At 48.6% G+C, this 13,600-nt stretch overlaps 1 protein-coding gene across 4 annotated transcripts in view; it reads right to left on the reverse strand.

Moving 5' to 3' along the window:
• HECTD4 (HECT domain E3 ubiquitin protein ligase 4) overlaps window positions 1–13,600 on the reverse strand; it is a 74,270-nt gene that overhangs the window by 12,750 nt on the left and 47,920 nt on the right. For all 4 annotated transcript variants that reach the window (XM_071572086.1, XM_071572084.1, XM_071572085.1 and 1 more), the window contains exons 45-62: window positions 13,471–13,574; window positions 13,079–13,240; window positions 12,772–12,920; window positions 12,435–12,514; window positions 12,167–12,330; window positions 10,674–10,911; window positions 10,168–10,304; window positions 9,885–10,011; window positions 9,135–9,272; window positions 8,869–9,005; window positions 8,579–8,739; window positions 7,837–8,018; window positions 6,303–6,508; window positions 5,864–5,994; window positions 4,818–5,023; window positions 4,015–4,194; window positions 2,410–3,716; window positions 711–918 (exon numbers count right to left, since the gene is read on the reverse strand). In XM_071572086.1, coding sequence (XP_071428187.1) covers window positions 711–918; window positions 2,410–3,716; window positions 4,015–4,194; window positions 4,818–5,023; window positions 5,864–5,994; window positions 6,303–6,508; window positions 7,837–8,018; window positions 8,579–8,739; window positions 8,869–9,005; window positions 9,135–9,272; window positions 9,885–10,011; window positions 10,168–10,304; window positions 10,674–10,911; window positions 12,167–12,330; window positions 12,435–12,514; window positions 12,772–12,920; window positions 13,079–13,240; window positions 13,471–13,574 — 4,017 coding nt within the window. The remainder of the gene's footprint in view (window positions 1–710; window positions 919–2,409; window positions 3,717–4,014; window positions 4,195–4,817; window positions 5,024–5,863; window positions 5,995–6,302; window positions 6,509–7,836; window positions 8,019–8,578; window positions 8,740–8,868; window positions 9,006–9,134; window positions 9,273–9,884; window positions 10,012–10,167; window positions 10,305–10,673; window positions 10,912–12,166; window positions 12,331–12,434; window positions 12,515–12,771; window positions 12,921–13,078; window positions 13,241–13,470; window positions 13,575–13,600) is intronic.

A 13,600-nucleotide genomic window follows, 5' to 3' on the forward strand; every position in this document is an offset into this window, starting at 1 on the left:
ATATTCTGTACTCAGATAAAATCTTCTACCACATGGCACTTGCTTTGAGAAAATCACCTTTGTAGTGAAAAAAAATCACTTTTGTAGTGAAAAAAAATCACCTTTATAGTGAAAAACCTGGTCCTTCTGTATCTCATTTATAGCAGAGAAATGAATGTTTTTTCCTGTTTTGGCCACATACTGTAATTATTATTTGAGTTACATATTTCATTATATGTTCCCACTGCAGGGGGGAATGAAAAAAGACTATGATGTCAGTTGAAAGACTGTGTTGTGTAGACAGACCCCCAACATTTACAAGCTGAACTGATCCAGGATTCTGCCCTCCTTTTCCACCTGTTTTAGGGTCTGTACAACTTCCATGCTCTTTGAGAATATAAATTACTTGTTCTGCTTTAACAGTTTCTACTCTAAAATTATGCTCTGTTTAACAGCAGGAAATTATTACAGTGATTATTTCTCAAAGGAGTCCCTGAACAATTCCATCAGTAGTTTTCTGGGTTGATGTTTTGTTGTTGTTATTTATTTTTAATTCACTGTTTGATCAGCTGTGAGGACAGTTGTGCCATGCTCAGATGGCAAATAGTTGTGAAACCCCTCCCTGTCACCCCTCAATTCGTGAGTCCCACTGAATCCAGGAGAATCTGAGACCTGCATCCCAAAAAATGCCCCAGTACAAGAGAGAGATTTGCCAGGCTGAAACCACATACCTTTTATTGACTTATCATTGAAATAATCTTCTAGTGCTGGGCTCCCTTGGGTGTCAAATAAACTCTGGTTTACAGTAGAAACAGTTAAAATCTCCTCAGTTGACATCTCCATCAGCTCATCTTCACCATCCAGGCTCGACAGGCCAATGAGGTCGCTGCTATTGAACAGGCTGGCTCGGATTTTCTCTATTTTAGCTCTGGACCTTATCTGTACAAATAATGAAATTAGTTAATAGGAGTTCTGAGAACACAAATGCACTTCCATTTATATGGATTTGGGTTTCAGGATTTCTGCCCTCCCCTTACAGATAAGCATTATCCCTGCTCTTCTAACTTTTCTACATCAATAATCTGATACCAAAATTCAGGTTCAGCCTAGAAAACATCCTTTCTAAGAACATGAGGCCACTGAAATCCTCATGCTGTGAGTTAATCAGACCCAGCTCTGAGCCAGCTGTTCTGTGTCTTGGTCTGGAGACAGCCCTTGGAAGCATCACAACTGAAGGTGTCAGACAGGTAACCTGTCATTTATAGCTCTGCTGTTCTTGCTTCAATTCTCCACTCAGAAACATCTTCATTAGCACAGGGTTTGAAACCTCAGCTGCATAGACTGGGAAGAGGAACAGTAACTTCCTTCTATTCCCAAAATAACAGCACTGTCAGAGCAGCTCCAGATTCTGAGTGGTTTCCATGTGAACACTGGCAGCTTTCTGAGCACACTTGATGGGTAATTTCAGCCCTGGGGGCTCCATGTGAATGAACAGCTCCAGAATAGCAACTGCAGTTTCCATCTGAACAAGCTGATTTTCTTCTAAAAGGGAAACGGATACAATTCCAGACTACACAAAAGCATCTCTTCATTCTCCGGCCAGCAGGGATGGCTGTGCTTTTGGAAGCTCCTGATGAAGCTGCAGTAGTTGGGGTAAGGACAGGGAAGGTTCTTGCACAGAGCCGAACACCTGCAGGGCTCCAGCATGGATGGCAACCACCCACAGTGCTCTTAAAATTCATGTGGAGCCAGACATCAACGACATGCTCTCCTAAAGCAGCTTTAGAGAGGAAGCTATACATGGTTCAAAATATGTGACAATGTACTCTAAATTAAACATGAAATAATTATTGCCTTGTGGGTCAAACCACATGGGCATCGATCTCTAAACTCATTTCAGCAGTGGCCAGCAGCAAACCTTTGACATGAAATCTTTGACAACCTCCTCAAATCAGCACTTTAAACATTTCCTGAGTTGAAAGCTGCACTGGCTGCTGAGTTTAACAGCCACCAATTTGCACATCCTCCAGGAGCTGAATCCCTCAGGAACTAATTTATACTCTTGGCTTCAGCAATGCCTTGTGACAATGAGCTCTACAAGTCAAAACATGCAAGAGTTCTCCCTTCCTTCCTTCTGTTGTAAAATTGCTGCTTGGTAACTCCACCATTAGGTCTCCTCTGAGAGACAGTGAGTGTTTCCAAGGCTGAATGGCAGAGACAAAGTCAGTGAAGAAGGAAATCCCATGTTCCTCAGCCATCCTGTCCAGGCTGAGAACTCCCAGTCTCCCTGGTCTCACCTGCTCATTGACACATTTATCTTGCACCCACAAACCAGTTCCCAGAGTCAGATAAACCAGTTCCCAGAGTCCAATCCCACTCTCCCAGAACCCCCTGAACCCAGAGGACCCTCTGCTGCCCAAAGGCCATTACCTCCACCACAGCAAAGCCCTTGATGGGCCGCGACAGCAGGGGCTGGTTGTCCAGGGATGTGACCGTGTACATGGATCCCACGTCCGACACCGACGCCGTTTCCACGTTGTCCAGGGGCTCCCCCAGGCTGCCCAGGCTGCCCAGGCTGCCAGTGCTGCAGTGGGACAGATCCAGGCTCTCCTGGCTGGAAACAACGTGGGGCTGTTCCAGCAGTCCGGGCGGGATGGCCAGCTCCAGCCCTGCCTGGAACTGGTCCCCGGAGATGTCGCTGACGGTGCGGGAGATGCCCTGGGAGCTGCAGAGCGAGGCCTGGCTGGTGGAGGCCGAGGCGCTGACGCTCATGGCAGGGGTGACGCTGCTGGAGCTGCTGATGTCCAGGCTGTCAGCACTGCTGGAAACCGTCGGCTTCTCCAGCTCGGTCCTGCACTCGCCTCCTTCCGCTTTGTCCTTGGCTTTTTTGGGATCCTCTTCCTGCAAGGGGATGTAGATCTCATCTTTGAAGACCCCCCCGTGGGCATTGCAGGCCTTTCTGATGGCGCTCCTGACCGTGCCCTCCTCCAGGTGGGTGGGGATGCCCGAGATGACGAGCAGGCGGCTGTGGGCAGTGGGGCCCACCAGGGCCTGGCAGGCGTCTGCCACCGCATCGTTGGTCACCCCCAGCCCCTGCGGGTCCTTCTTGGTCAGGTGTCTGAGAATGATGAGCAGGGTCAGTGCCCTGTGGAACCACAGCATGTCCTCAGGCTTGCTCCCCCCAATGCTGAGGAGCGCAGCGTCCGTCTCAGCAGCCCTGGACGAAGCTCTTTTCCCTGAGGATGACGTCTTCTCCCGCTTCATTTTGACCTTCTTCCTCTTAGACAGCAAGCTCGGACTCTGTGGTGTCTGTCCTGGAGAGGATGAAGATGAGGATGAAGAGTCACTAAGATTTGGAGCACTTGTGGAGGATATCACATTGGCTGTGACACTCATGTTGATGGGCAAGGTCACTTCTGCGACAGCAAGGCAAACTTCCATCAGGGCATGGAAGTACGTGGAGAACCTTCCCTGGTCGGATGCTCCAACCCCAGAACCACCACAGGCACTGCCAGACACCCAGTTCTGGGTTTCCTCATCATAGAGCTTGTGCAGCTCTGACTGCAGGGCCATGAGCATGGCCAGGCAGGGGTTGAGCTGCAGGGCAATGGAGGATGACAGTCCTGCCGGGTTCTTCTTCTGCTCCAGGTTGTGGATCTTGCGGAGCAACTCAGCCAGGAGGTGAAATATTAACTCCTTCACACAGGCTGCCATGTCTGTGGTCCAGAGGAAGTTCCCTGGGTGAGGAAGGCAAGACATGCAGTCAGCAGTGTGTCATTGCTTTGTAACATGAGCTGTAAAACCAATGTTAAAACAGCACAAGAAAAGCTTGTTTAATGGCTGCACATCTTCAGCAAGACAGACAGGAAGGGTATCCCAGGAAGGGCAAGGAAAAGAAAACTTCTGGAGTTTGAAGAAAATGTCAGTGTAGTGGAAGAACTCAGAAAATTACAACTGTAGTTTCTTTTCCCTAAACTCCCCTCCTGGGCCAGCACACTGTTGGTGCTCATCACTGAAGAAACACCAGACACTCACCCAAAAATTCCACAACTTGTAACAGAACGGAAGCAGGAATAGTGTCCAGTTCATCTTCTGATTTTCCATCCCCATCTTCTAATTTCCAAGTTAAGAGCTGTTCTGTGAATGCCATTGCCAAGGGGAATTCCAGGGGAAGGGAATGCAAGACCAACACAGCTCCAGGGGGAGGAGACACTCCTAGAAGGTCAAAGACAATACCTATCATGATTCCAAGCACGGGTAAAGTAAAAGAATTTAGGGTTTTGGGGGGCTAAATTTTTGTTAAGTGAGAATTTTCTCTATAGTACCTTGCAAGAAACAAACAGAAATGTTTATCCATAATGGTAAGTTGATACAATCTATAATTATAAATGCACAGAGAACATTTTGTTCACATAACAATGGAACAGAAAAATGTTGAGCCTGCACATAATCTGCACCAGAGGTGCTGGTTGGAGGTCAACCCTTACCCAGCCTGATGTGCACCCTGCTTGGAGGTCAGCCCTTACCCAGCCTGATGTGCACCCTGATTGGAGGTCAGCCCTTACCCAGCCTGATGTGCACCCTGATTGGAGGTCAGCCCTTACCCAGCCTGATGTGCACCCTGATTGGAGGTCAGCCCTTACCCAGCCTGATGTGCACCCTGATTGGAGGTCAGTCCTTACCCAGCCTGATGTGCACCCTGATTGGAGGTCAGCCCTTACCCAGCCTGATGTACACCCGGGTTGGAGGTCAGCCCTTACCCAGCCTGATGTGCACCCTGCTTGGAGGTCAGTCCTTACCCAGCCTGATGTACACCCCAGTTGGAGGTCAGTCCTTACCCAGCCTGATGTGCACCCTGTCCGTGGGGGTGATGACGGCGGGGTACTGGTTGGTGGTGGGCGGCGGCGTGAGGCCGGTGTTGGTGGGGGACGCATCGCGGGGGTAGCACACGGCCTCGATGAGGTTCAGCTGCCCATTCCTCTTCACCTTGTGGCCCAGCCCATACACGAGCACCCGCGCCCACGGCGCCTTGTACAGGGATGAGCTGGGGACAGAGCAGGGACAGTGTGGTCAGCCTGTGCTCTGCACCACAGCTGGGGACAGGGTGGCTGCACAGGGCCAGGCAGAAGGGACCTGGGGTGCTGATGGACAGCAGCTGAACACAAGCAGTGTGTGCCCAGGTGTGCTCCAGAAGGCCAATGGCATCCTGGCCTGAAAGAGGAATAGTGTGGCCAGCAGGACCAGGGCAGTGATTCTGCCCTTGTACTCAGTGCTGGTGAGGCCGCACTTCAAGTGCTGTTTCCAGGGCTCGGCCCCTCAGTTCAGGAAGGATGTTGAGGGACCGAAGTGTGTCCAGGCAAGGGCAATGAGGTTGGGGAAGGGACTGAAGCACAAGTCCTACAAGGAAAGGCTGAGGCAACTGAGGAGGCTCAGCCTGGAGAGGAGGAGGCTCAGGGAAGACCTTCTCACTCTCCATAACTCCCTGACACGAGGCTGTAGCCAGATGGGGGGTAGTCTCTTCTCCCAGGCAACCAGTGACAGGACAAGATGGCAGAGTCTTAAGAAGTGCCAGGGGAGGTTTAGGTTGGACATTAGGAAGAAGTTCTTACAGAGAGTGACTGGACATTGGAATGAGCTGCCCAGGGAGGTGGTGGAGTCACTGTTCCTGGAGGTGTTTAACAAGTGACTGGACATGGCACTCACTGCCATGGTCTGGTTGACAAGGTGCTGTTGGGCCAAAGGTTGGACTCAATGACCTCTGAGGTCTTTTTCCAACCCAGTGGATTCTGTGACTAACCAGATTCAAAGAGCTCAAACCCCAAGTAACTCCTCAGGGTTCAGGGGCTCAGTGACACATCCCCAGCCCCTGCCACTCAGTACTCACTCTTTGCGGAACCCAGACTGACTCTCCTTACAGGACACAATGACAAACGCTGCCCCAGGGAAGTTCACATCCATATTGACTTTGGATTCTGAAACTGGGAATTCCTCAGCAGGAAACTGCTCTGGCGCCGCCTGGAAGAGAACATTTCATACTGAAAGATCCCAAATAGCAGCAAATCCCCTCCTTCTTCTTACTGAAATAAAATAGTGTTGTAAATAGTGGGACAGCATGAGGTCAAATCATTTTAATATCACCCAGAGTGTTGTTACTGCTTGTGTTTGCAGTGTGTCCACTGTGACCAGAACAGGAATTAAATCCATCCAGAGAAACAACTCCATGTGAGGGACAGTATTATGGAAAGTAGAATCACACCTGAATCAGCAAGGGCTCCTTAGAAAGAAACCAAACACTGCTCAGAAAACATGTCTAAATATCCTACCTGCAAAAAGGAGCAGATCTGTTTTGTGAGGTCCAACAGACTCTCCTCTCCTTGGTGCAGTGTCCGAGTGATGGCCACAGTGAGCCACTCCCTGATGGCCTGGGAATTGCCCTGGTAGAAGAGGTCTGTGGCAGCACATGTCTGGGAATGGATGCAGTGCTGCAGGGACTGGGCCAGGAGGATAGAGCTGGAACTGATTGTTCCATCTGTAACAACAAGCCCAACATCACAAATTTGGAGGTCACTTCAACGTATTTGTGTAGTCGGTGAAACACTCAGAGGAAAGAAGTTTTAAAACATTTGAAAACAGAGGCTTGTGGAAAACTCCTCCCAAAGGGCAGCAGGAGAAGGGATCCACCCAGGACTAGACTTGCAACCCTGTCCCAGCTGGTTGTGGATGGGATTGCCCTCTGAATTCCAGTTGTGCTCCAGTCCTGCCTCAGCCCAGCCCCTGGTGGGGTCTGGCAGGGACAGAGCTGTGGGATCACCCTGCCCCTTCTGTCCCCTGGGTGAAGGCAGGCAAACTTCCATTTATGGCAGAAACAATGAGGATGAGTGACCAGAGCTAAGAGCAGCTTTCTCTCTTCTCAGGCTTTCCCCACACAGAAACCAGATCACTTTTGGGCAACCCCAAGTGGGTCTCAAGCCCCGACAGCTCATGGCTGCCATCCCTTAGCTAATGGGAGAAGCCACGGAAAACCAAACTGCAGTGCCTGAAGGAGTGGGCAATTCACCAAAATGCCAGTTTGGAAACTCGGCGTTAGCAGGACTTGAATTAGACAAATTTTAAAAAGGAAAAACTGAATTACAGCTTGTGAAATGGTTCTGGAAGCCATGCAAAGGAGTGCTGTACTCTCCTCTGCAAGAGCCTGTTAGAGGTAGCCAAGTTTCAAAGGAATTGGAGGAGGGAACAGGACTCTTTCCAATGGTAAATAATCACTTTCTATTATTAATAGCCTATATTTAGCATTTCCTCCTTATGCTCCAGCCACATTAGACACACTTCTCTGCATGCAGAAGAGCTTTGTCACAATAACTGTCTTTGTCAACACTCACTTGAATGAGCCAAAGATTCTTTTCCATGATTCAGCACAAACATTCTCTAACCAGATCTGTGATTCCAGTAGGAAAACGACAAACCACTTTGTGAAATGAAGAACAGTTGAATTTTGAAGACTGTGAGACCCAACTGGCATTAAGTTGCAGAACCCAGGATTAGAACTTGAATAAAATCAATCTCAGTTCCTTCCAAGCATCCCACATGGATACTCCCCCCACTCCCCAAGCAACAGAAGACCAAAGGGACAGGAGAACACTGAGTGGGATCCTGGAGGAACTCTGAACTCTCTTGAACACTCTTAGATTATTAGCAAGAATTTCAGTTTAGAATTCTATACTAAGGAGTCCATTGAGTAATTTCTTAAACACCATCATTATTAACCAACTAAAATAAACAAGCATGAAATTAATTATTTTTTTTGTGCCCAGAAAACCATTGTACCTCAAGAGAGGTGTGATAAAAATGGGTGTTTACCAGGCAGAGGTGGTGCAAGCAGCTGGTTGGAGAGCAGCTGCAGGTGCTCCAGAGTGATGTCCCGGATCGCAGGGATGTGGAACAGCCGAGTGAACATGTGGGGAGATTTGGGGGCGAAAATATTGAGCAGAGCCATCCGACAGTAGAGCTTGGCCAGGGCAGCCTCACTCCTCAGCAGCTCCCTGGGAACACACACCAAAACATTCAGTTCCTCTCCACACTTACAGCAAACCACACCCAGCAACCTGTCCCTGAATGCAGATGAACCTTGTAAACAAAGAGGTGTAAGTGGACCCAAATCTCCTGTATGCCCTTAGGACAGCACTCAGCCCACCTAATTCCAGGACCAAACCAGGGCTCATGGATTAGAAGCCAACTCTGCAAAGTCAGTCAAGAGTTCTTAAACTCCTGGGCAGCAACTGAGTGAGAATACCAGACAGTGAGGCACAAGGAAGGCCCTGTGAGACCAGCATGTGTAAAACCACTTTCACAGGGCTAAATAAAATTCTGCCAACAAGACAACTTAATAAATTTTCTTTATTGCCAAAAACACTCAGAGCCCTCAGGAAAATAACCCAAACCAAAACCTCAGTACCCCCACTAAAAAAAAAAAGATTTAGCAAATCTTTGTCAGCTTTATCCCACAACTACAGTAAGCTTGTAATGCTTAAAACAAGGCTGTAGTAGATAACGGTACTACAGGAAATGCCAGATAATACAAGTTCTGACATCAATGTTTCACCTGTGAATTTGGATGTTGGTGTTATCCAGGGTAACCAGCCCATTGGTGGCAGTCCTCCTGTACCCTGCAGGTGGCCTTTCCAGCATGTCGATGGGGTACCAGTACCTCACCAGAACCCCTTCACTTCGCAGGTAGGTCTCTACCTGTACCAGTTCATTCACCTGCAACGCCAAACCCAACACTGTCAATCACAATAACATTTTTACTCCTTCAGCTTTGCATTCTGAGCATTTGCTCCCAGATGGGTGATGCTGACACATGAAAAGCCCTCCCAGTGCATCTTTACTCACCGAATCAACATCCAGGACAACACCATGAAGACCAAATGTCTTCAGCATCCCCCGAATGGCAAACTTGGGCAAGGCTGTTCCCACAGCACTGCTGGTGACGTTGTTGCTATCAGGGGAGCGAGTCACCACTGTGAGACCTGCCCAGGAAGGGACAACACAGTTTTAAGGCACAGCATTTCCCCCAGACTGACCATTTCTGCAGCAGATCCCAAATATGGGAGCCCCTGAGCTTTGTTTCCCCCTCAGGGTCCTTTGGCTGCCCTTACCTTTCCGTACTTTATCAATGGTGAATTTGTTTGCCTCGTCCTTGATGTCCTCAATGGTGGGAAGGTACAGGTCTCTGGGGATGCCACCATTCTCCTCATAGAGGAATTCCACAGTTTGTCGGGCAATATCAACCATTCCTGGCACACAGAAAGCAGAGCAAGTTATCTCCCCCAGCCACTTGAAATTAGTTCTTATTCTCATTAAGATCCTAATTACTTAAAATACTCTTTAAGTCAGGCTGATAGATAAAAATTGGAGCTTTCCCAAGGAAGTGGAGCTGTTTCTGAGCTTCCCATTAGGGCTCAGAATTCCTGCCTCACTCTTACTGGGACTCTCCTACAAACAGGCTGTCCTGCCAGACCTGTATCCATTTACAAACTTCCCCTTATTAACATGTCCCTCAAAAGTATTCCCTTGATATAGTTCCAGAGAGAAAATGCTAGTAGGTAATTTTTTTCCCAAAATATTATTCCCAAGTATTTCTGTATCCACATTCCAACAAATTCTGTCCCTTTTTCTAAAGGAACTTCCCCTATTTAAACAGTCCAGCTTAGGTAAAACTGACAAAGAGAAGTCCTGACATCACATCAAATTCTAAGCACTGGAGAGAAACTGCAAATGGGTTATTTTTTTTCTAATTTAAATTTTCCAGCCCTGAATACAGTAAAATATGAAAGAAATACAGGTGTTATCTCACACTTCCATGCACATTGGTTGATGTGATGGGCAGGAAGTAAGTAGAGCCATACCTAACTGGAGAGCTCCTTTAATCTGATCCAGCCCAGACTTCCTCTCAGCCTCATTACGGAATCTTCTTCGAATTGTAGGGAAAACTTTGGTTTCCCAGGCTTTAACCAAGAGGGCGTAGTGATCCTCCTACAGAGACAAGAACACCAAGAGGAGAACTTAACAGGAGCTGTATTTTTGTTAGGGAAGCAGGAAAAACACTTGAGTGGCAAAATTTAAAACTCTAAATTCCAGAATGAGTTTTTGGCCTATAAATTACAGGAGAGACTTTTCCACGTTCCTCACCCGGGGAATGTCGTCATCATCATCATCATCACTTTCGTCATCTGCAATGGGAGGGGGGTGAGGATCAGGCCCTGAGGTGATGAAGTTCTCATAGCTCAGCTCCATCTTATAGTGGCAGGATGTGTCACTGTCGTACTCTGCGGGACACACACGGAGACAACGAGATCAGAACATTCCATGGAATTGGAGAGACACGGCATTCCACGCTCTCCGATCAGTCTCTGGGAATGTAATGCCTTTTGGCACAGCATAACCAATTGGCTGGGCCAATCAACTGTAACATCCCATTGTATTCCCAGCCCTAACGAGATCATTTCTCATTGTGTAGCTGCATTAATTAAGGCTAATTGGCGCATCCATACAGAGGAAGCCCACAGAAAAATTTGTTCATTGCCTTGTCTAAAATCAGATAAGCACAGATTTGAGGAAGCACCAGGCTGGGGCTAATCCCCCTGCCCTGATCAGAACTGCAGCTGGGAGGGGGTGAGTGCAAGCCATGGCTTTACGTTGCTGAGCCGTGGCCACGGCGGCGATGCGGCAGGGCGGGCCGTGGGTGCCGGGGTCCGAGGCGATGCTGGTGCCCGCGTCGTTGTCACTGTCCGAGGCCATGGCGAAGGGCAGCGCCTCGAAGTTGGCGCTGATCTCCTCGGCCAGGTCGAGGCACAGGTCGGCGGCGTTGCGGTGCGCCTGGCCCTCGGCGAAGGCGAACGGCCGCGACCCGAAGTTCGCCCGCACCTTGGTGTTCTGCGAGGGGAGCACAGCACAGCACAGTGTGAGCTGGGCACGGCCTGGGGCTACCAACCTGTGCCCCAGAGCCCACTGGCACAGCTGCCAAGCACCGGGGGCAAGGGCTCTGACAATGCCGCTGATCGCCCAGTGTTGAGAGCTCCACAGGTAAAGGGCATTTCTGTCTGTGGAAATGCACTGAGAAAGAGACTTAACATCTATCTGACAGCCAGTCAAAGCTGCTCAGCAGCCTTGAAACCCTTCCAGGAGGCTGATCCTGTATCAAAGATGAGGAGGTGGAAGAAAAGCTGAAGAAAGGGGTTTCCTGGGACCTCCAACTCACATTTGGGAAGTGGGTCAGGGGAGGTTTTGGAAGGGGGTGTAACAGAGGAGGTGATGTTCAAATGCTGTAATTAGAATCTGAATAAGGTAATTAGATGATGGTATTAAGTTGTGAAGCCTGTGAAACTCAGTGTGCACAAAACATTCCTGTGCAATGTAATAAGAGTGCTTTTTGCCTTTTAATACTCAAAAGTAGTCCAATTATTTCTCCAACTTTAAGGCAACAGGTTTGACCTTTCTCTTTGCTCTTTTTTTAAAAAGACCTCAGCCAAAGGGATCAGTTGATCCCATCTCCCTGCCTCCTGGGTTCCCAGCTATCAGGGAGAGCATTAAGCTGCTCAACACTAACTTTGAACTTGTCTGTTTTCTGCCTTTGAGCAAGTCAGTGCTGGGAGGGAATACTAACAGAAGGGCTACTGGCACAGAAGAACAGCTGGTAATTACTGTGCTGATGGGGAGAAAAAATTCAAAACAAGGACAAAATGCATCTGGGAAGACTGATGGAATACCTCAGCCCAACTCCAGAATGGTAAAAAGGATTAGGGTGTGGGTTTGATCCCCATATGGGCCATTCACAGAGAGAGTAATCAGGCATTGGAATGGCCTGTCCAGAGAGGGGGTGGATTCCCCATCCCTGGAGGTTTTTAAACTGAGACTGGCCGTGGCACTGAGTGCCATGATCTGGTAAAAGGACTGGAGTTGGACCAAGGGTTGGACTTGATGATCTTGGAGGTCTTTTCCAACCCAATCCATTCTATGATTCACTGAAGAGCTGACTCGATGATCCTTGTGGGTCCTTTCCAACTCAGAATATTCTGTGATTAATTTACAATTTTTATAGATAGGTAAGCAGGCTCAATAATGTATATGTCTTTAGTATTTCTGAAAGTATATTGAGTAATTGAGTATTGAGTTTCTGTTCTAAACTTGCCTTTTTCTGGATGTGGACAACTGGCCACATTCCCCCAGAGACATCCTCCAGGAAGGGCCCAAGGCGCTGCCCACAGTAGGTGAAATAAACCCTGCCCTTTGCTGGCTGCCCTGGAGGGGGAGGAGTTCCTTCTGTCCTTTCCCATCCAATTCCTGCCACATCACCTGGAGAAAAATGTAAAAAGAAGGATTTCATTGGTTTTCTCACCCTGACATTTGGAGGGTTTTGTGATCTGCTGGGTGAGGAAAGGAGCTGAGCTCCCACGTACCAGGAGCCAGAGTCACATCCAGCCTGACGCTCTTCCACTGCAGGAGGCTGGAGCCATTGTAATGCACTGCCCGCCCATTGCTGAGGAACAACAAGGACAAGGTTAAACAGCACTGAAACAAAGCAGGAATCCAACCCACTGCCAGCTGGGGCGCTGACAAGGCAACACCTCCACTGTCCTCGTTTTCTAGTGATATCCCAGTTCATCGTTTTAACATTCCAATTAAAATGCACACACTGCCTGTTACAACATGCTCATCACACTCCTCCCTCATCTGCTCACAGACGTGCTGAGCAGCACCAGGACTCTGCATTTTGGATGTGCATCCCCAACATACTTGTGGAAGAGACAAGTGCCCACGGGGTTTGTCCAAGCACCATCCCGTTTTTCAGCTTCTGTGGCAAATCCAAATGAAACTATTGGTCCAGTGTCATCATCTGTATCTCCATAGGAAACAACTTCAATTTCCCAGTAGAATGATGGTGCCTAGAAATAAAATTAAGAGCTTTTTTTTAAAAAAAATAGACTAGTTTAAAAAAAAACACTTAAAAAACAGAAACAAAACATAGATATAAAAGGAAATTTCCTTCTTTTTTTTTTGAACATTCAGTGACACAAACTGCTGGAGAGTTGGGAGCTCTCACCTGCACTGGGACTGGTGAGGTGGCATAGATGAAGGTGCCCCGAGGGAGCCCTCCCCCTGCACTGGGATCAGCCAGGAAGGTCACAGCTGCCAGGTGTGAGGAGAACATACATGCTCTCACTGGGGGGAACACTCTGGAGGGGCTCCACGTGATTTCTTTGGGCTGCAAACACAACAGAGCAGTTTATTCTACCCATTCCAGCTGAATTCATCCTCTGAAATGCAATCACACGCTCTTTGAGGAGCACATTTAATGCAACTACCACAATGGCAGCCACACCCCATCACAGAAATTCACATTAAATGGAAAGTTTAAATAAAAATCCAAGCAGAGTGGCTGCAGCAGCACTGCCTGCCCCTCTGCAGCCAGGTCAGGGTGTCAGCACTGCTCACCTGCCTCCTGTCAGCCTGCAGGGGAGGAGGGGGAGGCCGGGCACAGTCCCGGTACAACATCCGTAACCTCTCGCACTGCATTTCCACCACCAGCAGCCTCTCCCCTGCAACAGCAAAGCACAGCAAGGTC

Source organism: Pithys albifrons, chromosome 17 (assembly GCF_047495875.1).
Source record: "Pithys albifrons albifrons isolate INPA30051 chromosome 17, PitAlb_v1, whole genome shotgun sequence".
Taxonomy (NCBI): Eukaryota; Metazoa; Chordata; class Aves; order Passeriformes; family Thamnophilidae; genus Pithys; species Pithys albifrons.